This window comes from Ammospiza nelsoni, chromosome 4 (assembly GCF_027579445.1).
Source record: "Ammospiza nelsoni isolate bAmmNel1 chromosome 4, bAmmNel1.pri, whole genome shotgun sequence".
Classification (NCBI taxonomy): Eukaryota; Metazoa; Chordata; class Aves; order Passeriformes; family Passerellidae; genus Ammospiza; species Ammospiza nelsoni.
Genome location: NC_080636.1, coordinates 26,665,889 through 26,691,714, shown reverse-complemented (window position 1 = coordinate 26,691,714; position 25,826 = coordinate 26,665,889). Strand labels below are relative to the sequence as shown.

General features: G+C 41.1%; 2 protein-coding genes across 4 annotated transcripts in view; one reads left to right on the top strand and one right to left on the bottom strand.

Annotated features, from left to right (window-relative positions):
* On the bottom strand, positions 1-15,703 carry OCIAD1 (OCIA domain containing 1). Of its 2 annotated transcripts, none has more exons than XM_059470593.1 (8): positions 15,624-15,703; positions 14,211-14,295; positions 10,685-10,738; positions 10,140-10,187; positions 7,129-7,258; positions 4,754-4,962; positions 3,253-3,402; positions 1-432 (listed from the first exon to the last, which is right to left on the bottom strand). In XM_059470593.1, the coding sequence occupies exons 1-8, from the start codon at positions 15,678-15,680 to the stop codon at positions 395-397; spliced, it is 771 nt and encodes a 256-aa protein (XP_059326576.1). In that variant the 5' UTR covers positions 15,681-15,703; the 3' UTR covers positions 1-394. The 2 variants fall into 2 exon arrangements, with proteins under 2 accessions (XP_059326576.1, XP_059326575.1); XM_059470592.1 differs by lacking the exon at positions 15,624-15,703 and adding an exon at positions 15,075-15,416.
* A 4,690-nt stretch (positions 15,704-20,393) lies between these two features.
* Positions 20,394-25,826, top strand: part of FRYL (FRY like transcription coactivator) — a 162,719-nt gene continuing 157,286 nt past the window's right edge. Inside the window, exon 1 of one of the 2 annotated variants that reach the window (XM_059470914.1) lies at positions 20,394-20,526. The gene's annotated coding sequence lies outside the window, so the exon portion shown is untranslated. Of the gene's footprint in view, positions 20,574-25,826 lie in introns of both variants that reach the window. The other variant, XM_059470913.1, reaches the window with a different exon arrangement.

Below are 25,826 nucleotides of genomic sequence, written 5' to 3'. Positions count from 1 at the left end.
TTGAGTTCTACAGGTAACTTTTAATGCAAGTCTTGAAAATTTGAGAAGATTCTGATTTGTTCCCTTCTCAATACATAGGATTGCATTTATTTACATGTATTTTACCTTATGCCATATGTTCATATTACCAGTTACCTTTCTCATTCTTAAACAACAGCACAAATGGTTTACAGTCATGACACATAACAGTAGCCTTGTTTTTCATTTATGCAAAATTAAAAAAAATTCAGCATAAATACAATTTTTAAATTTTCTGAGAAGTCAGGATTTTTTCCTCATTTATTAATAGTTGTGTCTGGCAGAGCACATCAAAGGTGCTGATACTCATGACTAATCTAGATGAAGTTCAAGTTAGCTGACAGGAGGTAATTTTCTTCAGTTCTTCATTTGACTCTTACTCATCCCAGGTATCTCCATATTTATTTACTTTAACTAAAGAAAAAAGAAAAAACAAAAGTAGTCATGTGACAGTTTAACTGCTGAAGTTTATAATATACAGTGCCAAAAAGTATAATGAAGTGCACTGTCATCTGAAGTGGTGTGTGGGGAGAGAGTCAGTCACAGCACCACAGACACGTAATTAAAGCTACTTTTGAATAAATGGGGAGAAGAGTTTGCTAATCACTTTACCTTAATGAATCAATATTCAATCAGGAGGCCTACTGTGCTAATTCCTACTCTACAGAATTTGTAATTGCTTTAAAACAAATGTAACACGAGAATGAAACAAAGACAATTGGAGGAAACAGGCAAGGAATGTTACAATAAATAATGAGGCCACATAATCTGGTTACATGCACGGTTGGATGTATTCGGGATAGTTAAAAACACATTCAAAGACAAACAAACAGAAATCAGTAATCCCGACTAGGAAACTACTCAGCCATTATTATTTGGCAGCTTCCTTTAGCACAGGATTGAGTCAGAGAGGAAAAACCCAGGGCAGTGGTCTAACGGCTTTGCTCAGAGTGCCACTGTAAGTGAACACCGACCAGAAAGTGAAAATGGGCTCTCGTGAGAGTGAGCTGCAAAGTCCTCTGTAATTGACTGCCATCACTGAAAAGGTTAAGAATGGCTCCATTTGATCCAGTAGGAATGCTGACAGTAGTCAGGCACCCCTTTATAAATCCACTTGCAAGTTAATAATTAAGCTGACTGTTACTAACTATGCAGCAGAACAAGTAGAATGGAGCAAAACACCTGGTCCTTGTCTCTGTGAGCTACCAGCAAACTGAGCATAATGCCCTGACAAATCTCTTTGGAGTGACTGATATTGTTGTGAGACACAATGAGAAGCTCTCCCAAAGCAGGATTTGATTTCCATTTCTATTACCCACGGCAGCTGAACAGGCTGCACTCATTCCCTGGAAAATGGGCCAGCCTCGATCACTATGCAGACACACGTATTTGTGCCGCTGCAGGGAAGGGAGAAGGCACTGGCACATGGAAGTCAGGGATTGCTTAAAGCTGGTTCAAACATGGGTTGGCTTCCCTTCTGCCCTTGCAAGGAAGGTTCTATTTGCTAGGGACTCAGAGATAAGAGAATGAACCAAGGGGCAGTGACTCAACAAGCACACAGCAAGTAACATGCCCAGTTTGACACAAGAAGCTAAATCAGATCTTAGTCCACAATATCAGTGCAATCCCCGAACTGCCGATTTAAATGTACTTGCACGTGCAAACCACTCCTGAATTTTTGTATGCCCTCCTTCCTCTTTTTCCCTAAAAATGTGAAGAGATACTTTAAAAAGTCTATTTACAAATCTCACACACTGCTCAGTTTTCTTCTCAAAGCTCAAGTACAGCCTTCAAACACAGAACCCAGAAATATAAAAGAAAGAATGCAATATTTGATCAACATTTTATAGAGGTCTTTACATACCTCAAGTAACGAAAAATAAAGTAAGAAATATACATTCTCACTTCACAGCCACATCTGCCATGGAATATGGCAAGGTTTTCAGAATGCTGCTTAACATTTCTTTCTATGGCTCACAAGTGACATTTCTAGGCTTTCTACTTGTGGAGAAGTATCTTGAGAAAGAAACATTGTGTAAATCCACAAAGTGTGAGCCAATGGAATTGAAAAGCAATCTGAAACCACAGCTTCAATAACTTTTTCATGTCTCATTTGGCACAGTCACATGATAAGAGAAAGCCTTTTATCCTTGAAAAAACAGTTAAAAATCATTATACAAAAATGGTTTATAATTTTTCTTTCAAGACTGCAGATCTGTCCAAAGATAAATGACCTGCAGAAAGTAATTCACAAGCATCAAAGCGACTGACACTCTTTAGCAACACTATTCCAGAGCTTGGTGTTACTGCTTCAGAAGGTTTTGTTTTAATACACTCTTCTATACTTACTACCACCCATTATGCCCAATAGGAGACAACAGCTGTTCCTAGAAGTCTTGTTGCAACATGGCTGACAAGACTGGGCAGTGCACACAAACCCAAACAATTTGAGGTGACTGACTAGTGCCTCAGTATATTAAATGGTAAAACTTTCCTCCAGCTACAATTGTTTTTACAGATGCCACATTAAATTTTAAAAGTTCTAGAGCGAGTAATTGAATATGAATTGCTTCTGTGTCTCCTTTTCAAAAAATTGATTGAGTCAAAAAGTTGTCTGAATGGCATCTTGCTCTTCAGGACATTGCATTCTTATTTTGCTCTGTAGAGTTTTCTTTTTCACTGTGAAAACAAATCTCAATATTGCTGCCAAACACCGTTTCCTTCCTCTGGGTTTTAATGTAGAAAATGAACCTCTACAAACAATGCCTCTATAGAAATTCCCTAATTCCACATGAAACTATTCATAAAAATAAATACCCTCCCCTTCAAACCATTGGCCATGTGCTCTATTTTGAGACAACAATGCTATCTAAAACACAAGCCCCTCTCCCATAGCTCTTTGGTATAGCTCTGAGCTCAGAGAATTCTTTGTTGAAAGAGGTTGCTCAATATACTCAATGAAGCAAAACTTATGAGCTTTTCAGTCTGGCACCAAGCAATATGGCTAGAGAAAATGAATTACAATTTTCTATGGGGTGACCAAAATTTTCAAAAAAATAATTAATCTGCAACAGGAAACTACAGACTGCATCTATCACATATGAGATACCTGCAGATACACTAAATATACATTGCTTAAAAAGTATGCAGAATTCAGCTTTGTGGTTGCAACCATTTTTAACATTATGGCAAATATCTGAATTTCACAAGTATTTCTGTAAATTGGTGTATTACCTTCCTTAGCTGGTTTTTCCTGTGAAAACTTGCTTGGAGTTTCTGCCTTTGGTGGTTGCATTACCTCGTATGTCTGTCTGTGTTTATTCCTCAACTCCTCATATGTGATGCCTTTTTTTTTACGACTTTCTTCTGGAACTGGAGCAGGTTCTGGACACAAAACAAACAGAAAAATACTAAATATGACATAACACACCAAAATGTAGCTTCTAGAATACCAGTTAATTATTGCTCAATCCCAAATTAATAGGAGCATGACAGCTGCAATTCTAAATACAACAGCGAATGTATATGGTCTTCAAGCAATCCATTCCTTTTATCCTTTTAATTTTGCCAAACTTCTTTGAAACACTGGCTGTTAATTATTTTTCTTCATTTTACCATAGGAAATTCTAACAACCATGTGGTAGTTGATGGATAAAATAGCTCTGGTCACTTTATCTAAAATTTACAATTATTGTACATTTAAGATATATATGATTTCAGAAGAGAAATCTAAGTGAAGCTCAAGGGTTTGCATGAAGGCTTTAAATTTTGCTTTCAAATAATTAGGACAATATGCATCATATGATGCCTGATAAACATGTGATCCTTTAATCTGTATTTATATTGCAGAATCTTTGTTATATAATAAAGGTTTTACCAACTATTGATATTTGTGATGAAATGCAATAACAATTTTCTTGACACATTTATATCTGATATTTTCATATAATTATAACCAACTTGCACAAAAGGGCTTTTTTAGTGAAATAAAACATTTTTCATAAGTAAGTTGAAGAAATCCAAACTAATTCAAAGTCCTAAACCCTGAATTTGACAGTATCTTCCTCCTTTGTGTACCAGAGATACCTGAATTCAGAATTCTGTGTTTTCCCTGCAATAGCTGAGGACGGTTCACACTGGAAGGAGGGAAACAGCTGTATTGTACTTGAAAACCATTTTAGTTCTCTGTGAGAAAACCAGACTGCTAGTGGATAGAACACAATATCTATTCAGTTCCCAGGAGACAAAAATATTTTTTCACATTGAGAAAAATTTTTAGAAGTTTAATGTCACGGAGTTACAGCACTATCAGTGACAGCCCCACAGAGGGTGGAACTGCAACAATCACCTTGGAAGGGCCAGCAGGCAGTGGGAAGGCTGTGGTGCATTCAGTACAGTGAAGGGATGCCATATTCCCCTTTCCTTCAGTCAAAGAGAACTTTCAGTCAGGCTGAGTTTCTTGCAAGTTTAGTTCCACAACAGATTTCACTTTGTAAGTTAATTCAGGATATTTATTTGCAATTAAAGCAATTTTCAGCTAGAAAACCCTGAATCTAGTTTACAGTTAGAACACAAAATAAAATTTATATTTACCTTCTGTGTGAAAACAATTATAATTCTTCCACAGCTCTTTCACTCAAAACCACTTTATTTTGCCATGTGTTTGCATAGGGTGAGAATACATAGTTTAATAAGAGCAGTATCTAAAAGAAAGTCTCTAAGTACTAAGGCTCACCTTGAACAGAGTAGTCAGTAATTCCTGTAGGTGAAGATTCATTCAAAGAAGCACTGAATGGAACAGGCTCATAATTTGAGAGGGCTCTATCTGTTGAGCTGTAATCATCTAAATAGCTGGAAGAAGGTGGGAATCCAGCACTTGGAGAAGATGACTCAGTAAATGACTGAGAAGGTACATCTGAAAATTCAGATTTACGACTGGAACGACTGGAAAAGAATAGAACTAAATATTAAATACAAAAATACTGAAGTTAAAAATGGAACTATAACAATACTTGCAATTCAAGAAAATGTTCTTTCATTTTAAATAGTTTAGTTTCCAACTGAATCATCATCTTAAAAAAATTTTGGGATGTTTTGGCTATTTTCTTTACACTGCAAAAATTTCTCTCTTTCTTTCCCCACAGGATCTTAGCTCATACCTCCAGAACAGGAGAGAAAAGAGACAAAACATATTGAACTTTACAATAACTGAAGTTACAATCCTTTTTCCCAAGGAATCTTCAGACAAAAACACCCCATATCAGACACAAATAGTACACGGTGTGCCCATGTAACTAGTGGTAGTATAAACTACAGTGAATTTTAAAAGCCTTTTAGGAAGAATTTGATATTTTAAACCCTTCATCATTAGAAGGTGCTGTAATTGATCAGGCCTGAAGAACAGAAGAAGAGCAAACAGCTATCTTAAGAAAATTAAATTATGAAAATTAATCAAGTTGCTGAATTCTGCAAAAATATTAATGAATTTTCTCTTGAGAGAGAAAGATAATATAATATAAAATATATTCTGGAAATTGGTACCAGATATTTTAAAGTGTTCACTATATTCTTAGAATGGCCTTGCAAGCCACTACACAGCATGTCCCTCTACCAGGAATGCCACCACTAGAATGCCACTAGAACATCTCTAGAGTATTTATTAATTTTTTACTTTTAATTTCTGCTCAGCTGTACTTTTAGTTTCCTATGATAAACATTTGCAATTAGTCTTTATTTAATTCACATAATAAACATACAGAACAAACCCACTTTGTTGCCTCAATTGTGCCTTTAAAATACATGCAAACCCAGCTTTAAAAAACTACCTGATCTTTTAGCTCCCTACAAGTTTTTAACTCATATTATATTTTGGTAAATCAAATTACCAAACTACATTAATTAGTAGACATACAATGCTCAGGAAAGTGTAATGATTTCTGTTGCAAGGGTTAAAAGGGTTAGCCTGTATGGATAATAATGCGATTGAAATGAATTTAAATTATTTATTCAACCAAGGAAAAGGAATTTATCACTTAGGAAATAAAACTTTACAGATACAAATGGGCCATTAACGGTAGAAGGAATGTATTGGTGTGGCAGATGATGGTACTTAACCAAGTTCTCCTGTAAACACAATTAATGAGCATGACAATTTCATATTAGAAACTGGAGGGGGGTGAAGGGACAAGTCCAACTCCAGTTCAGCTGATTCTATGCAGTCAGTGTATGAAGTGGTTATGCCTGAAATTGTGTGATGTCATAAAACCATAAACATTTCAGAATAAAGGTAAATCTTGCAGACAAAATAAAAACTGTCATAAATCTGAATTTATAGTATATTTAAGAATTTAAGCAAATCCTTTATAAACATTTAACAAATCTCAGCACATACACAGGAGGACTACTACTCACTATCCAAACACTATCCTCCCAGTTTTGAATCAAGGGTTTAAGTGACATATTCTGAAAGCAGCTTGCAATTAAAAACCAGTTGAAGTAGAAAACATTCTGGAAGAAAACAGGAAATAGTTTTAAGAACCTGATGAGTTTCTCATATGTACAGCATAATGGTGTTACAGATGTAAAGGATTTAAACAAACAGCAGTAAGTTTGACCACCATGCTTCTTCCTGCACTGATATTGTTTACTAAGCTCTTTCCTTTGATAAACACTGAAATCATTTCCACCCTTTTCCTACTTCAATCAAACTAAACTATGGGAAAAAAATTCCAGAATGTAACACTATTTTATTTCAGTTAATTTAGTTTACTTTTAAACTAAGGAGACAACTTGTGCTGTCACACTTCTCTAAGCAAATTCCATGGGAAACACTCTCAATTTTACAAGGAATACAGTTTGCTAAGTAAACTGTTTATTTTTCCACTATTCAAAGTCATCAGTTGTATGTAAAGAGCTCAAAATATGTATTTTATAGCTTGCCAACTGATACAAATACAGATTTCTGAAAGTGGTAGATTTGAGGTAATGGGGAATGAGGGAAGGTGCAGCTCTGAAGGTGGTGGAAAGCTGCAATAGTAGTATTGATCTGTCAGTGTTTAAAACACCCTATTCAGAATATGTTTTAAATTTAAAAGATACTTAAACTCTTACTTAGGTGAACTATGTCTCTGAGCTTGTCGCAGAACATCTCCTATTGGGGAATCCTTCAGTTTCTTAAATTTCTCGCTACAGATTGGCAAGTAGGATATCTTTCCAGCCAGGTATCCACACATTCCAGCAACTTTTTAAAAAGAAAAAAAGATGGGTTTATATGCTGCACTATAATATCCAACATTGTTTTAAAACAATAATTTCAAATAAATAATATAGTATCTTGAATAAAAGAAAGAAAACCAGTTTAGATCTAAACCAAAAACATGCAGTAATCATCTCTGCTTCTTCTGGAGACAAAGGGTACAAAACCAAATGCAACAGCTGAACAGAGACATAAAGCAATGATTTAGACATGGTGTGAGCAACAGGTGATTTCAGCTAGTACTTGGTGAATGAAATGTGGCAAAAAAATTAAATTACATTGTTTTTTCCCAAGATCCAGAAATCACAATTAACTATTATAGATGATAAACCAATCAGGAATAAATACAGGCAGTACATTCTGCTAATTTAATCCATCAGAACAGTCACATCCTGAAAAGGCTTTACCAGTAATGAAGAGAGGTCTAAACCAACTTAGTAGTAGGCTTATTTTTTGTAAAGGATTCTGTTACTTGACTGCCAGGGGGCAAACAACTGAATTAGCTGAACCCTTGTAATGACTAAGCAAATGGTTTCAATTTAGTGCATGAGCTACTTCCACCTGCTGCAAAGAACATAAGAATAAATTACCAAGATAGCTCTTTCTGGGCTTAAAACTTATGATTTCCATCAACTGCTCCTTCAAGTTTTATGAGTGGGTCAATGGTGCATGAAGGATTCCATGGGAATGAACAGTTTTCTTGTCAACTTTGTAGGAGAAAAAGACCAGTCCCTCCTTTCATGTGCAATGAGTATTTCCTAAATTTAAAGACTAACAGTCTCGATTATCTTTAAGTCAGGAAAGAGTTAATTATCAGGAACATTAATCCTCTGCAATTCTCAGCTGTAGATTACATTGCCTGGGAACCATTATAAAGGGGATTTTACCCCAGACTGCTGTGCTGATACTGAAATTTTGATTCCTGTTCTAATGTCTTATTTTCAAAAGAAGGCTGAAAGTCCTTTTCCAAGGGAACAGAGAAGAACAGCCACAACTATGAGTGATGTTTACAAATAAGGAATGTAAGGGTTGCACTGTTTAGCGGGTTACAAAAACCCGAACACCTCATATACAATAAATACGTGCAAAGTGAAAAATTGCAAGTCTAAGAGTAATTCAAACTAAACATTCAGCAAAATAAAAACAGAAAAGCTAATTACTCTTCTGCATTAATTACAAAGAGAAAGTATTTTTCATGAGGCCTTCTAGTAAAGAAAAGGGGAAGTATCTCTCTGGAAGATGTTTCACTCAAAGTAATTATTGGCCAAATGATTTGATTTATTTTATTACAGAACTAAGAGCCAGATGATCCACATTTTTCAAGTTAGCACAGTAAATCAGGTGTTGTTCTTTGCTTCTACATTCACTGTGACAAGATCTTTGAGAAGCTGATTAGATATGGCCAGGTCCCACTGCAGACTAAATGAAGGACACAGAGGCATTGGAATCTTCCCCTTCTTTGTCAAAGACAGAGAGCACCAAGAGCTCTCTGCTGTGTTGAAGGGAATGCTGCCAATGTAGTACATCAGCCATGGCTAACTAGATGTTTCAGAAAATTGCTGGGAGTACCTAGAAAACTACTGACAAAAGTACAGTAATTCCTACAGGCAGAACATCCTGGCCAGCCCAGCTGCACCTTATTTCCCCCCCTGATTTCAATAAATTACTTGTATTAAATAAGAAGAATGTGGCCCTTATGTGTAGCAGTGATTGGGGAAATAGCTGTTGTATTATTTATTAGAAATGTTTGTGTTATGCCATTGTTTGGTGTTCAAAGAAAGTAACCAGAATTTAGCATAAACAACTGGAGCCCTAGTCTCACTTTCATTTATCTGCTTAAACAACACTTCCTTGACCACAATCATAGGGTTTACCCTCTTCCCACTGAAGTAAACTGGCTGTATCTGCCAGATTGGCAAGATGGCAACTTCCTGTTTTACTGTCCTGTATTACATTGAAAAGACTAATTTATTAAGTCGATAATTTATTTTTGCTTATACTTTATCCAAAAATCATTCACATGAAATTGCTTTTTTCCTACAATTGTATATACATAATGTCCAGGAAAAAAAAAGTAATTAAACTAGCCTGAACGGGACACGTGAGATCCATGAACAAAGACCTTCAAATTCGGAAGGGAGGGGTGGCTGTGTTCTGGCAGTGTAATTTAAAGCAAGGTTGCACAGTGTCTATTTACAACGTTTTTATCTTAAATGATGATGTTACATTTATCAAGCAATTTTATACAAACCTTATAAAGAAAAGTTGTGCAAAATGTGCAGTACAAATTCAGACAGTGAATAAATCACTGACTCATAAAATGGCTTGGGTTGCAAAGGGACCTTAAAGATCCTCTAGTTCCCCTGTGGCATGAGCAGGGATGCCCCCCACTAAACCTGGTTGTTCAGGGCTCATCCAACCTGCCCTTGAACACTTCCAGGAATGAAGCATCCACAGCTACTCTGGGCAACCTGTCCAGTGCCTCACCACCCTCAGTAAAGGATTTCTTTCTAACATCTCATCTAAATCTCTCCTTTTAGTTTAAAAGCAGTGGTCACACTGGGCATTAGGAAAAGGCTCTTCACTGAGAGGGTTGTCAGGCACTGGAGCAGGCTCCCCAGGGAAGCAGACACAGCACCAAGCCTGGCAGGGTTTGAGGAGTGTCTGGAAAACACTCCCAGTCACATGGTGTAGTTTGAGGTTGCTCTGTCAGGAGCAGGGAGCTCGGACTCTGGTCCTTATGGGTCCCTGCCAACTTGAGCCACAGTGAATTAGCCAGCCAGCCCCAGGGGAATTACATCTGCACAGCAGAGTCCAGAACATACAGCACAAATACACGCTGAATTTATATGTAGCTTTTACTTACATGCAACTTTAATAAAAGAGCCGAATCTTGAGGTATCTCTTAGAACACCTGAAAATGAGGATGAAATCAGATATTAAGATATATGATATTACATAAGATATGTGTAATCAGATATCAAGAATAAACTTGAAAAAACTCAACCGTAGCTATGTTTGTAGAAGCAGGTTACTCCTTTACACTTCACATTAAAGAAAATTTAAAAAAAACCCCACTAATATCTGAATTCTCCATATAATTTAAAAAATCTAGGAATTACCTCTTTAATCATATTTAACTACAGGGTTATTAACACACTAAGAACATATTGTTTCATAAGCAGTGAGATACTGCACTTCTCACACAACATAAAACACATATGAACTTGATTTTGAGTTCAGCTCCTTCTTTATGGTGAGGAACTGCAAATCATGTAGCTGCAGAGTCTGAGCTGCATCTTTTATTTGCGAGTATGTTGGACATTATATTATCAAAATAACTTTCCTAACAGCAGAAAGATATTTCAACTGAGCAAACTGGAATGAAACTGAAGTATTTTTATACTTTACCTTTTCTAATTAAGAAACTAGTACCAAGCATGCTCACTGCAGCCAAAGGGAAAGCTGTGAAGAAGAAAAAAAGCTGCTTAAAATACAATTTTCAATATTTTCAATCACATTTCACAAATATGCAACAAAATGAGAGCTGCTATGCCTTCCAAAGCTCATTTGTGTAAGGATATATATATATAATTAACAAAGTGTATATAAATTATCAAACATTGTCAATTCCAGTTTTTAAGACCTACTACAAATTATGTTGTATGAGTTAATGAGTCATCCTGCCTGCATTATACTTCATGCTTCCTAAAATACAAAAGCCACTGTTGGATGGAATAAAGCTCTCCAGACAAGACTCCAGGTCTCACTACAACTGCTACAGCAGCAAGGTGCAGAACTTGAAGCTAGAGAGGCATACACAGTTCTGCACAGCAGGAGGAAGTTATATAGAGGCCAGTGCTTCTAAAAACTGTTGATAGTCTAAACTCTTGATGTTTTAACATATTTTGGAAAAAGTTTGACTCCTACAGAGCTATAAATCAGATTGATTAAAATTAGGTAATGTTTGATTCACCAGCAAATGAAGAAACAGGGCAGCTTTTCCTGTAGCTTACAGATCAAACTATACAACCTGGGCTTAGGGTCAGAAATGCAGAGAAAAGAACATTCTGGAAGACCATCACTGCCTACCACAACCAGCCTAACAGTCCATGTCAATTTTTATTATATTGAAAGACTTTATGTGGCAAGAAGCATTTGGAGGTCGCAAAACCCAGAATGAATGCTTCTTTCAAGCAATAATAATTATTTTATTGGGAAGATTACTGTGCAGCTATTCATGAGGAGGACCACCACTGCACAAGATATAGGGACAATGAAGTAACAAACATAACAGAAGGCTAAAGTTATTTAAAGATTTAGATATGCCATAGAGAAGTTTAATTTCATGCAATTCTGAAAATGCAGAGGTTACAAAAAGGCTCAATGACTTCTAGGAGAGAAAGTTTTGCAACAGCACTAGATGGCTGAAGTGTTTTGATGCACACAATTTGTTAATTAAGTTCATATTTGAAGACAAATTGTATTTCTGGAGAGCAAAGTACTAAAGAATAGTTTGCAAATGAACATCTAATTCCCTCAAAAATTCTGACAGATCTAAACCAGGTAAGGAGTCCAACCAGCATCTGTCTCAAGGTAAAAGCAACTGGATGTCACTTTAAGAAGAAATACTGCCTCTTTAGTTCAAAGCAGGATTACAGCAAAACTTCAAAATAGAGAATAAAACCTCCCAACCTATTAGATGTTAAAAATCTCATGCTTTTACAGATTCCAGACCTAGATTTTCAAAAATTTACTGTTCTAGATTTTCTGAGATATAAAATGACAGCACAGATTTGCAACTAAATTGTAAAAGAAAAACAAAAGCAAACAAAGCCAACAACAACAACAACACAAAAACAAACAAACCCTTCCCCCCCAACAAAACAAGGAGAGAGAGGGTGTGTAAAGAAAAATACGCTCAAAAATTATTACAGAAGATTTCAGTCCAATCCTTAGAAGTTTGAAATTATTTATAGACCTAACAGAAACATTCCAGATATCAAAACCAGGCTATACTAGTATCTGAGCATATAAGTGACCTGAAATGGTAACAAAAAAAAAAAAAAAAAAAAAAAAAAAAAAAAAAAAAAAAAAAAAAGCTAAATGAAAATTGGATTCATACCTAAAAATCAACATGAATTATTCAACTGTTGGGGAAAAAAAAACCTAACAAAACAAACTCAATAAATCAGAAACCATAAATGCTATGGGCAAAGAGTACTTTTTCTACTCCAGGAATAAAATAAATCTAGGGAAAATAATGGAAGGCTGATATATCAACAGCACATAAGGATGGTAATATAATGTATCCAAGTCAAAAGTATTTGATGGGGAAAAAGTTTTATCGGTATGATTTGATTTTGTTAACGTGATTTTAGTTAGAATTTTTAAGAGTGTAAGAATTTATAGGATAATGTGATTACAAACTAGTAACTCCAGTAAAGCACATATTAAACTGAATTGTGAAATGACTAGTGGCAGAAGCTGTCAAGAGAAACTATGACAAAACAGACAGTTTGTAAGAATGAGTAAAATTTGCTACAGCTTGAAATTTGAATAAACAAACTGAAAACACACAAATTTATAGTAACCTCAGTGAAAAACAAAAGCTGACACAATCCAAAGTGAGGATTTCAGGGCAGTCACACAAGCACCCTCTTGCAAAGGGGAGTTCAAGCAGTATGTATGTAATACAGTGAATACAACACTCTGGTATGTGCATGCACAACAGGGAAACAAAGACAGGAGACCTAGAAAACAGCGATGGACTTCAGGCTCTCCCAGCCAGGTAACAGCACAGTCCACAACCCCTGAAAAAAAATCTGTTACTGTTGTAGCTCCCTAAAGAAAAGTGACTCAAGAAACTAACTTAGGGCCTTCAAGCAATACCTACATGCTGTTTCTTCAGTGACTATATAAAGATGCACAGGGCAACGAGCAACATTGCCAAGCAGCACAACAGCTCAGGAACAAACAACTCTCTCTCTCCTCTTTGTGTTCCAAAAGAGAGATTATCAATAAACCACAACCATCATTGTACCACTAATGGACCTGCCTCCTTCACTTATAAAATTATACAGAAAATGTACATTTTAGCAAATATGTTGAAGATTTCCAAGTATTTATGTAAAAGTGAATGAGGAGAATGCCAAACCAATGGAGAAAGACAAAACAGAACTTTGAATCATTAATTCAAAATCACAATGCCTTAGGAGCTGTCCCTGAAAGTATTGGCTTCCACGAGAAATTAGAGCCCCAGTGTGCTAAAATTAGCAAATCAGCTGCTAAATTCTTCATCTGTCCTGGTTTTTGCCAAGCCACCTATCAGCATCAGTAACCTACTAGTGTGTGATAAAACAGCAGGTAACAATCACATCAGAAGGCCTTTTCAACCCTCGAGACCAGGTGTACAAAAATCAAGCATGCCTTGAACCTTAGGGTTACAGAAACCATGCACACACAGCAATTTTTTCCAAAAGCTGAACAGAGTGACTACTTGTATATTGTTCTCTTTACAAGTCTCTATAGAGATGAAAACTAATGGTTATAAGTTAAACTATTTTATTCTTGCATGCTAAACAATAAAAATTGAAAATAAAAATGCAGAAATAACACAAAAAAGAAAATCCAGTAATATAAACAAGACTCAGTAATTAAATCTATTTTCAGACTTTTAATAACCACATAAACTTAAAATATGAAGATATCTTGTTATAAGGCATGCAACTTGGAAATTATGTTGCACCTTGTACTAAACTGCTGCAAACTCTCAGTAAATACCACATGGATCAGCATTTGCTGGGACACAGTTCTAGTAGGTGTGAAGCTCCTTAATGCTCTGTTGTGCTATATTGTGCCTCTGTAATGCCTCAGACAACAGCAAAAGCTAAGGGTGGAAGGAAAGCAACCAATTTTACCAGCAAAGTGAGCTCACCTCTATACCGAAAACTCTCTTCAGCACATTCCTTGAGCAGTCTTCTTTCTTCCTCCGTTGGAACATAAGGCTTTGGTACTTCCCTCTTTCATTAGCCAAATAAATTAGAAAAGAATGAAAAATGCCCCCAGACTGTTTTGTCCAATCAAAAAACTTAATGTCTAGCTTTCACACCTTGTAGTTCCTATACTTACACCCAGTTAAGAAACCAGTGCTTTTTGTCCATCAATGTCACATGAAATATATAATTTTTAAAAATCCAGTGCTTCTAAAAATTACATGAGAGAGCAGGAAACACTTTATGCATAGTCAGATCCCAACTCAGCTCAGTCCTTTACTTTAGAAAAGCCTGCTTTGGTCCCTCCAACCAGCCTTCCAAACAGCTGACACACGACAGATCATTAAGTGCCTTTTTGAAGTATTTCTTAGGGTTTCAAAGACCACAGGGCGTGTTGTTGCTTCACAGGGATGTAATTCAGCGAGAGCTGACCAGCTGTTTCCCCAGCGTGAGCGAGGTTTGTGCGGGGGTGCTGACCCTGTCCCCCCGGAGAGCCGTGACACTGGGCACGCTGCTGGGCACAGCTGTGGGAAGGCCACCAGGGGAACAGAGAATCACAGAATCAGGTGGGTTGGAAATGACTTCTGAGGTCATCTAGGACTGAACACCACCACACTAAGTGCCATGTCCAGTCTTTCCTTAATCACCACTAGGGACGGTGACTCCAGAACCTCCCTGAGCAGTCCATTCCAATATCTAATGACCCTTCCTGTGAAGAAATTCCATCTAATGTCTAATCTAAATCTCCCCTGGTGCAGCTGTCTTGTCCTGTCGCCGGTTGCCTGGGAGAAGAGGTCGATCCTTACCTGGTTACAACCTCCTTCAGCCAGTTGTAGATAAGACAGTGATAAGGTTGCCCTGAGCCTCCTTTTCTCCAGGATAAACAACCCCAGCTCCCACAGCCACTGCTCGTAAGACTTGTACTCCAGACCGACCACGAGTTGCCGTTCTCTGGACACGCTCCAGCACTTCAGTGCCCTCCTGAGCTGAGTGGCCCAAATCTGAACGCAATACCTGAGGTGTGGCCTCACCAGTGCCGAGTACAGGGGCACGGTGACTTCCATGGTCCTGCAGGCCACGCTATTCCTGATTCAGGCCAGGATGCCACTGGTACCAGAGCACCTCGGTGGCTCACGGTCAGACACGAACACCTCCTCACCTCCCGCCAGGACCCCCGCCCGGCCCCCGAGAGGCCTCAAGGGCACCGGCCCCGCGTGGAGCTCAGGGCAGGGACGGCCGAGCGGCTGACAGGAATCCCCTTTCCCTGCCCCGAGCCCGCCGCCTCGCCCTCCGCCCCGCCGCCCCCAGCCGCGCCAGGTTTCCCCGAGGCAGCGCCGCCGATCCAGCGCAGTTACCTGGGCCGCGTCGCCGCCGGGGCCGGGGCCGGGGCCGGGTCCCTGCCCGGCCTCCATGGCCGCCGTGACCCGGAACTGCGCTCGGCGCACGCAGGCGCGGTGCGCATGCGCGGGGGCGGGCGGGCCGCGGCGGGGCGGGCTCGACTCGGCGGCGCTGCCCGCGCTGAGCACGGGCCGGGCCCTCACAGCGGGCAGCGAAAGGCTTCTGTCTGCCCCTGCCCAGCTCCAGCTGTACGTACGGTACCCACAGGCTTGCTAACGACGGATGGCCAGAATTTCCTAAAAGGAAAGGATCTCTGTTGCCTAAAAAAAGTGGGTTTTTTTCTGAATCAGGACCAAGCAAGGGTCTGCTAGGCAGCTCTTGAGCTCGAAAGTGGAATTAGTTTGGTGGTTAGGATTGTCTTGGAGTGGGAGACTAAGAAGTTGTGTGCTTGATTCTAGCCAGTGCCGTGGAAATGGCAGCTTTAGCAGGTGCTTGCAGTTTTTGAGAAATAAGGAGAAGTTGAGGGAAAAAAGTATGGTGTTGATAGTGCAATGTATGCCTTGGCATTTTCTTGTAAACAAGCAGTACTGTGGCTTGAGCTCACTATATGCTGATATGCCCGTGCTTGCATATGGAATGTACCACTCCCTTTAAGCCTTTCGAGGCTTAAAGAGCAAGCCGTTCTTTCTTTACCCCGGAATTTGGCTTAAATTGCTGCTCTCTGATGGCTGTATAAAAAAGGGTCCATGCCTGAAGATAGGAGAAGGAAGGTCCTTGAGATTGAAGGTCTGAATTTGGTACAGAATGTGAATCATGTGAAGGGCCTAGGGCAAATGGACTAATGAAAACTATAGAGGAGATTGGATTCTTGAAAAAAAATAGGTGGATAGAACCAGAAACTATGTATAGTGGGGTTCTTTTATTCACACCTCTCATCATACAATAAATATATTTCTAATTTACATGAGATTGGAAGTAACTGGTGTAATCAGGCAATCTTCTTTATTTCTGCTTGTCACTTGGGCCCTTGCTAATGGAACATTCTCCAATACATGACCATCCATGATGCACATTATTAGTCAGAAGGCAAAAGATTTTTGCCTCATCAGCTCAAGACAGTTTTGTTTATGGGACTATAGCTCATTTATTAAAACAACTTATTTCATGCTTTTTTCCACTTATCTTTCTATGCAAAGAATACAGTGGGGTTTAAAATCTTTAACTTTTGTGGGGAAGGACATGCTTATGAATTGCACTTCCTCTAAATAAGGAGCTTCAGTGGGGAAGAAATGGCAATCTGTCTCCTTCGTTGTAGAAAATAATGACTCTGAGCTGCTGTTTTGCTTCTCTATTGTAAAATTGAAAGTTATCCATTCAGTTTTCTCACTTCACTGTCTTCATGTTTCTTAGACTTCTAATGGGAAAAGAATTAAAATAATCCAGCAAACTGGTGAGTTTACCATCTATTCAAAAATCTTTCCTAGTACAGCCTGCTTGTGAGATACTTGAAAGTTTCACCAGGCTACATGCATCCATTTGTTGGCTTACAGCTGCAGTTGTGGGGCCATATGCAGCATATCTACATCCTTGGCACTTGATTCTCTGTACTCAAGACCAGTTTTTGGAGTTCATTCATTGAAGAAATGTTAACAAGGACACTCTTTCTGACCCTCTGGTGGTTTTTTTACAACTTCCTTTATAATCATGCTATCTTTCATGCAACTATGAGAACTTCAGTTTACAATTGATGATTGCATCACCAAGTCCTTCTGATAAGCATAAAATGTTGTTCTCTTGCAAGGCTTGAGGCTAGATATTTAACCCCTTTCTTGAATACTATTTTCTCTACTTTCTGCTTTAACAGGTGCCATTATGCAATATGCTGGTTTTGTTTATAAATCTATGCACTAGAGTAGTTCTTAAGAGAAAAACTCTCAGAGATCTCAAAATGTTTGTTTTAACAACATGTGTTGTTTTAAACACAAAGATAATAGATTATTTGTAATAGCATAAAGTTATAAATTTTTGGGCCACTTCAGGAGTCAAAATTATTTTTACAAGTATTACAACTCACGTATCTATGCCTCTAAACTTTTTATCTTTTATTACTTAGTATCATGTAAGAATGAAGAATATATTTGAGATTCAAAATACTGTAACAAAAAAACTTGATAGTTAACCTTTAGAAATTGGAACTTATTTCTTGTGAAGGAGATGCCTCGAAAGAAAAACGAAAACTTTCAAACTATGAGATTCTCTTGAAACGAACTGATTACTTAGGTTAACAAGTTGGAAGGTGTGAAGGTCACATGGTTTTTAATTGCAGTACTTTGCAAAGCAGTGGTGAATATTCAGAACCCTTGAAGGTGGAGCTCAGAGAATGATTGGGGTGAGCTCTGTGCAGTCTATCAAGTGGTTTAAAAGTTTGTTTCTGATGAATTTTTTTTCATCCCCTCATAATAGTCAGTGACAGGTTTTATACAACTCCACTGCAAAACACAGGTGGCCTAACAAATGAGTTTTACAATACTGTATAAGACATAACTAAAACTATTAGATATATGAAAGAGTTGGAGCAAACACTGATCTGGTAAGGAAAGTCTCGAAAGCAAGTACTGGAAGTGTAGGTGCTCAAGTGCAAAGAACAATGGTGATTTTTTTTTTTTTTGCTTGGTGCTCTGGACAATATAGTAAAATGCAACAGCTGAGAGGTTCTGGTGACTGCCAAGAGTTAATAGGATTGTATTGGAAAAATCTGTCCCTAATGAGAAAATAACAGTGCCTCATACCAAGAAAAAAGAGCATTGTTGTAACTGCTACAACTAGTGGCAAACAAAGAATCAGTTATTTGCCTGAAGCATTATGGCACATCAGCAAGAACCAAGAGTGGGTGTCTTTGAGGAGCTGATAGTCAAAGCCTCAATTAGTAAGGACTTTACCCACATAGATAATGATTGCCATTAATATTAACTGGTACTGTAATGTATTTTGAAAATTACTTTACATGTAAACTAATCCTTAGAGCTATTTTGTAAAGCTGGCAGGTAAAGGAGCATTTGGTCTGAAAGTTACATACTTGCTTCAATCGTCTGAAATGATGCACAACACCAGAAGCAATGAATCCTGTTTGTCATGTTAGGTCTTCTGTCACCCATTTTGGACTGTTTGGTACAATTGTTAAAATACAATAAAAAGTACTCCACAAAATTCTTAAAGCTACGGGGAAGAGTTAACCTCAGCTACCAGGACATCTTTGTTTTTTTCCTCTCCTGCTTTCTTTCCCTACTGGCTTCTGCAAGTTGATGTACATCATGTGTCTTAAGGGTATGCAGCACATGGATATAAATAGTTAAACATGGAGGGGCTTTTACTGCAAATAAACTATAATTGTACAAAGTGTGGTACAGAACTTTGAACTTCTAATAGAATTTTTTACAGCTGTTGTGCTGGTGCATTTGTTCTTTGTACTTTTCACTCAGTTCCGGTTTTCTTAGAAATGCTTATTATAATACAGTACTTGCATGACACGCTTATGTTTAACAGTGGGAAAATGTTAACTGCAGGATTCTTTCTAATACTGTTTTGCAAATCCTGTGTTATTTTATCACATTTTACATGTATTTATTTTTCCTTTTTTCCTCTCCACTCCGTTTTTCTTTAATGCCTGGAAGCTTTGATGCACTTTAACAGAAAATATAGTTACTTTTTAACCAGTTAAAATGTTGATGTTGGTACTGTTTCTGTTAACGTTGGCTCCCAGATCTTTGCATTGTTTAGAAATACATTGTTACTTCCAACCACCAGTCCTGTTGTATTAGTGAAATCCCGGCTAGACCCAGTAGCGGCTCTGTTTTCTGAGGATGCTGTGAATTATCGCATTACTCCGCCTCGCTGCCAGTGCATTGCGATAAACCTTGCAGCTCGGCTCCTCCGGGAAGTCCTTGAAATCAAGGCGAATATCAATGGCCAGAGCGGTGCCAGTGCTTTATGTGCCGTGCGGGGGTGGCGGCAGCGCGCCCTGCCCTGCCCTGCCCCGCAGGCTGCCCGGAGCCAGGCTGCTTCTGCGGGGGAAGCCCGGCGGCTCGCAGTGTACAACAACTGTAATTCCTGGCAAAAAAAAACCTGCGGTATCTCAGCATTTGTGCAGCTGGCCGCGACACAAATATTTGCCCTTATTCGCTGGGGGGAAGGGCGGGTTTTCCGACCGCTTCCTACGGGCGAAAGGAGCGTCCTGATGGCACGGGCACGGCGGGACCTCTGCGGGGCTTCATCGCCTCAGCCGCCAGGACACTTCCCTGATGTTTCCCAGGGTGCCCAGAGAGCCGTTTGATTCCCGGCTACCTTGGTTATACCGGCCTTCTTAACGGCAGCGATCGGTCCTGCTCTCTCCGGGGGCTCGGAGGCATCCCGGGGCCGCCCTCCCCGCCGGGCCGGCCAGGCTCCGTGCGGGGCTCCGCGGAGCCGCCGGGGCCCGGTGCGCTGCCTGGGCGGCCCGAGGGGAGCGGCGCCCGTAGCGCTCCGGGGGCGGGCCCGGCCGCCACCCCGGCCTATCACAGCCACGGGAAGGGGGGGCACCGCCAATCGGGGCCCGGCTCGCCCCTCACCGCCTCGCGATTGGCTGAAGTGTGGAGGGCGGTGCCTCGAGGGCGGGCCGGGCGCTCGGGAGCCAACGGGGAGGCAGCGCGGGGGCGGGGCCTTGTGAGTGCTGCGCGCCTGCCCCAGTGAGCGCCGGGGCCGGGCGGGGCCGCGCGTGCCAATGGGGCGGTGGGGGGGGCGGGAGCGCCGCGCCGGGACGTCGAGGTGCCGGAGGGGAGAGGCGGCGTCGGGATAAAGCCGGCGGGGGATGCCGGTGGCGTGCGTCGCTCGCTGGGTCCCACCGGGGTCGCTCTGAAGTGTGGGGGGGACCGCAGCCGCGCTGAGGTAGGCGGCGGCGCCCGGGGCTGCGGCAGCTTCCACCGGTGGGAGAGGTGAGGCGGCGGCGCAGCCGGGATCCGGTCGTGACTGATCGGAGGGAGGAGAGGGCGCCTTGCCCCGACGGGAACGGAGTCCGCGGGTTGTGCTTTGCGGCCCCTGGCGCTGGCCCGGTCCCCGTCCTCGCCGCTTTGTTTACGGTGGGGCGGGGAGGGGAGGAACGGGAGGCAGGGCAGCGTGTGGCCGGGCGGCCCTGCCCGCCGTCGCCGCGGGGGCATGAGTAGGGCGGAGGCGGAGCAGGGGTCGGCGGTGCTGCGTGCGCCCGGCCGCCTCCACCTGAGCGCCGGACCTCCTGCCCCGGGGAGACGGAGCCTGCCCCGATCTCTTCCGCGGCCCGCGCTCTGTCTCCTTCCGCCCCTTCCTCCCCGGCCGCGGCCCCACCCGTGCGTGCCCAGCTTCTCAGCCGGCGGCCCCCGGAGCCTCCGGGCTAGGAGCGGCGCTCACACGGCCCCGCGGGCCGAGCGTAAAGGGGCGGCCGCCGCCGGGCTGCTCCCGCCCCGCTCCCGCACCCGTCCGGCCGGCTCCGGCCGCCCCCCGGGACAGCGGGGCCGCGCAGCCGCCGGGCAGCCACCGGCGCAGGGGATGGCGGGGCTGGGAGCGGGCCGGGCCGGCCGGGAATGGCGGGACGGAACGGGGAGGGTGGCACGGAGCCGGGCTTTGTTCCCGGCCCCGCCCCGCCTGGGGGTGCCCGGGGGCTCCGGCGGAGAAACGCGCGTCCCGGCTCCTGGTGCGGAGGGCGGCGCGGGCGAGCAGCGACGCCCCCGGCCGCCCGTGCCGCCCTCGGCGCAGCTGGCCCGCTCCCCCGCCTTCGGGGGAAACTTGGGAGACTCGAGCGGCAAACTAGGAGACGTGTGTGCGCTCCGTGTGCAGCGCCTCGCTGATGGAGTCGCTCCGAGGTGCTTTTAGGACCAAGTTTGGCTTCCACTGTTTTTACAGCCTCAGATCCGCGTGCTTGTATAGCTGTAAGTATTGTAGGGGCTTAATTAGTTTTCCCCTCTTCACTTTTATGTGTGTGTTTCTAGTATTTTGGTAATGTGATAATTTTTGTTACTCAGTGGGCGGTTCAGTTTGTGTCTTGACCAGAAATCACTGCCTGACGATCAGGGTAGCTCTAGCTGAAACATCCTAAGGATCAGAAGGAAAACATAAAAAGAAAAAATCCCTGAAAACCCAACAAACCTCAAATATTTTGGTGGCCGCTTATACTGAGGGAATTGCAAAAGCAATTTGCTAATATGATCTTGAGGAATAGTAGGGCAATCTGGAGACAAGGCAGCAAGAGTGTAACCTGGACTTCCTTTAGAATTACAAATCTCAAGTGGACTCTAGGCAAGAAATATCCTAAACCAGAAAATGAGTTCTTTACACCTTTGTGTACTGTGTATCTCTGTGCTGCAGACTTCATGGAGTATATGGAGTACTATGAGAAAGGTGATTTGCTGCTTGAGGGTTGGGCAAAGAGTGAAATTAACTGTAGTTTCTTAAGAAGTATTTCCTCGCCGTGTCATTTCCTCAGTAGGCTGTTTCAGTCGCTTTGCTTCTGTGTTGCTGCTGTCGTGCTGAGGATATGTGCTAAATACTTCAGAATCTTTGTGGAAGATCGCACACCAAGTGCTGTAAAACCACCCTGATTCTTATCTTGTGACACTATCTCAGGAAGGAAACAAACCACTCTGTAAAAATTGTGCTGCAGGTTTAGTAAGTCACATATTTAAAGATGAGAACAACATTTTCAGTATCAAAAGCTTCCTTTATCTGTGGTTTGTAGAGGTCCTTAGTGGTTGGTGCTTGATGGTGTTTGTTTCCTGTAGGCAACCAACTTCCCTGGGCAAATTGCTGCTGTGAGTGACTCCTTATTTATATTCCAAAACTGATTTGGGTAGTCTGTGCTGACTTCTCTGGAAGTGGTTTCCTTGGAGCAGAGTGGTGGTATGTTGCTTTGGGATGTTGTAGAACATTGTTGCTGAGCTTCATTTCAAAAGAAAAGTTATTTAATTCTGCTGTGAGGTTAGTTAAGGTAAAGTTGGAAAATTCAACTAATTCTATTTCTGTTTGACTAGCCTAAGTGAACCAAAGCATGGTGATAGCTGGTTTTCATGTAATAGCATAATACGTTTAAGAAGGGAAGTTTTAGGTTGTAGAGGCTAAGGCAAAAAGTAGAACTGTTCATTTTTCTTGTTACTGTATTAACGCTTTGCAGAGTTGTCCTCCTAGCTCAAGAGTGGTCCTCATATGTTTATTTCACTGTGAATGCTTGTCTTTCTAATTGGGGGTGATAAAATGAATTGGTATGCTGAAAGTTTTTGCTAATACAGTTGAGATCATGCTGTCTGTATTTGCTTTTTCTGAGAACTTAAGGAGATTATAATTCCCTTCAGTGGCTATGCATCAAGGAAAACAACTTGGAAAACAGTGTGTTCTGCATCAGGCAGGAGTTGCCTATTTTATATCTAGCCTTGTATTTAAGGGGGTTTTGTTTTCATTGTCGTGCCAGGTGAAGACTACTTCGTTATTGCATAAAGGACCAAAGGACAAGTTCAGATTTTTTGTCTGAGCTCCTTAAGACATGTGAAGGCAAACTTTTCGCTTCAGTGGACTTGCACAATGCAGAACATGGGTGCATAATGTGCTCCTTCTAGCTTAGAGTGCCGTGAGTTTTTAGCAATTTTGCCTACAATTTGCCTTAGTTTGAAAGAAACTACAGTTATTATGCACGTAATGTAGAGGAAGGAGCTACATGCACGTGTAGGCTGTGTGAGTTACTGTGAGAAAAAGGAGGATAATATTTCAGGGTTTGTGACCCTGTACCTGTGGGTACTGGCCTGCCTTACCAGTAGAAAATGTGATGTAGCTTTTCCTCAGTGAGGGGGCTGCTGGCCTAGCACACGGCCTGGCTGTGGTTTGCTGCTTTCTGCAGCTTCTGTGTGCTCGCACCCAAACAACCTTCAGCCTTTACAACTCTTGTATCTAATAATCCTCCCAGGAATCACAGTGGGCTGGAGAAGTGTTGCAATGTTAGAAGGTTTCAGAATTCAGCATTATTCTTGTCTGGTCTTGCTCTAAATCCTGATGAACTCCAGTAATAGATGCTAGCCAGACTGACTCAGCTAGGGCTGCTTCTGCCTTTCTATATTCTACTAAAAGAGCAGTTCTTTCTGGTATTTAGCTTGCTTATCCTCAGTGCTCGACAGTTAATTGTCCCAGTGTCTGTGTACTCCCATATAGCTCTGTCTCCTAAGATTTCTGTTGTCCTCCCTTTCCTTCCTTCCCCTCCCCCAAATCTATTATAATCCTAATTCCCTCTGACATGAGCACCTCCCAGGAAGAATGACTGAATACAGTCTCAAACAGCAAGTGTCCAATGCCATCACTGGAAGATATCAAAAAGGAAAAAAACAATCCCCTTGAGCTACTTGAACAACAGTGTTTGCTCTGGACTTGGCTTCAGTTTTGAGGGATTTTTGTATTTATCCCTAATTTTTTCTAATGATTTATGTTTGCATGCAAAAATAGAAGAGGAACAAGTATTAAAAACAACCAAACCTCTTTGAGTTTGAGGTTCTCTGAAATGTCTATGTATTTGATCTGGTGCAAGGACCTGGTGTCCTGACGCCATTGCTCTAAGCTTTGGGGTTTTATTGGTTTGTTCTTTATGTGGGTATTCTTGTCCTTGTCACCAGAAGCAGCATGAATTGTTTTTTGTGGTTAGTGACAATAGTCAAAGCTGAGCTGCAGGGAATTTGCACAGACCTTGTTACAGAAGGACCTTTTTTCCATCATTCCAGCTGCTGCTTTGGCAGCTGGTCCATACAGGTGTGAGAGAACTTCTCTTTTCAAGAGCTGGGGCTGGCCTAGCCTGAAATAGCTACAGACAAGAGTGTCTAGCAGTAGGCTTGGGATATTGACATGCCACTTGAGTGGTGCAGGTGGTCCCTTTGGAATTAGCATGGTGACCTATTTTCTTCTTATTCCATGTATTCCAGAAAATGGAAGAAGACTCCTGGCTTGGACCTTTTTCTCCTCTCTCTTAGATTTTTTTTAAGTGAAGTTACATAAGATGGTCATGATAATAAAACAAGCTTTGTATGTTTTGTCAGCTAACTATTGAAAGGCTGCTTCAAAACCAAGTAACTGATACTTGGGGAATATTTGCAATTGTATGTTAAAGGAGTTTGTCAGTGGCAGTTGCCAACATTATTTTTCATCTTAGGTAGCAATTTTTTTCTTTTTAATGTTTGTTTCCCCTTATCTTGAGTGTTTCTAGAGAGCAATAGTATAATTTTGCTAAACCAGATAAACCAGACTCTCTCTTGTTCAGGTGAGATTTCATGTTCACCTTATCATACTAGAATGCTGTAATTGCCTTCTTCGTGTATTAATTAGTCTTTTTAACATGCATTGGCCAGACTTCTATAAAGTGTTCCAGGGAAAGTTCCAATGGGACTTTATAAAGGTTCTTGAATACTCTGGTGGGTGTATCTTGCTGGTAAACCTTAGGGATCCTGTTTGCTTTCCATAGTCCTCTCAAGGTTTCTCTCTGTCTTCATAAACTGCAGCTTATAACAAAAGCTGTTACTGCTCAAGTATGATACATTAATGGAGGAAGAGAATCTGTAGGTTAAATGCAGCTTTAGTGAGTATCACTTTTGCCAACAGTCCTTGGGGCTACTATAGTTTGGGCCCCAGTGGACATGGCGTTAGTCATGCTTGTGCAGAGAGAGTTCAAGGAGCTCAAAGATGCCCCAGCAGTGTGCCAGTAAGCAGGGAGAGGAGCACAAAATAAAATGGTGTGTGCTAAAAAGATCCTTGGGTTATGGCAAGACCTGCCTTGCCATATGCAATCCCATTTGCTTAGCTTTTCACAGACTTCCTGCTCTTGAACTTTCACTGCTGGCTTTTTGTAGTAGTCTCAAGGACAATAATTGTGTAGGTTTTACCAGCCCTATGCAGTTAAGTTTGATTGTTTAGAGTAACTGAATATAATGTTGGATATGTTTATAAAATATCTATAACATAAGGCTTGAGAATGATCTGATAAAATGAGACCTCAGGAATTTGCATTTGAAGTTGATATTGCAAAGAATGACTTTCTCCGTTGGTGTTGTCCAGTTTTGCAAAATAAAGAGGCATCTTCTTTTGTAAATGCCATGTCCTGAAGAGGACTTGGAACCAAGAGTAGACCTAGACAAAGGCTGTTTCTCTTTAAAGGCATTAGCATGGGAAATAGCTGAAGTGTTCCTAGTAATTTT

Coding starts and splice junctions, on each gene's coding strand:
- OCIAD1 (XM_059470592.1), bottom strand. CDS start 15,332: ATGGAAGTCACCGTGCCCCTGTACTCGGCACTGGTGAGGCCACACCTC. Junction 4,963..7,128: donor CAGAGACATAGTTCACCTAA/GTAAGAGTTTAA, acceptor ATTCTTTTCCAG/TCGTTCCAGTCGTAAATCTG. Junction 433..3,252: donor GGAAAAACCAGCTAAGGAAG/GTAATACACCAA, acceptor TTTTTTCTTTAG/TTAAAGTAAATAAATATGGA.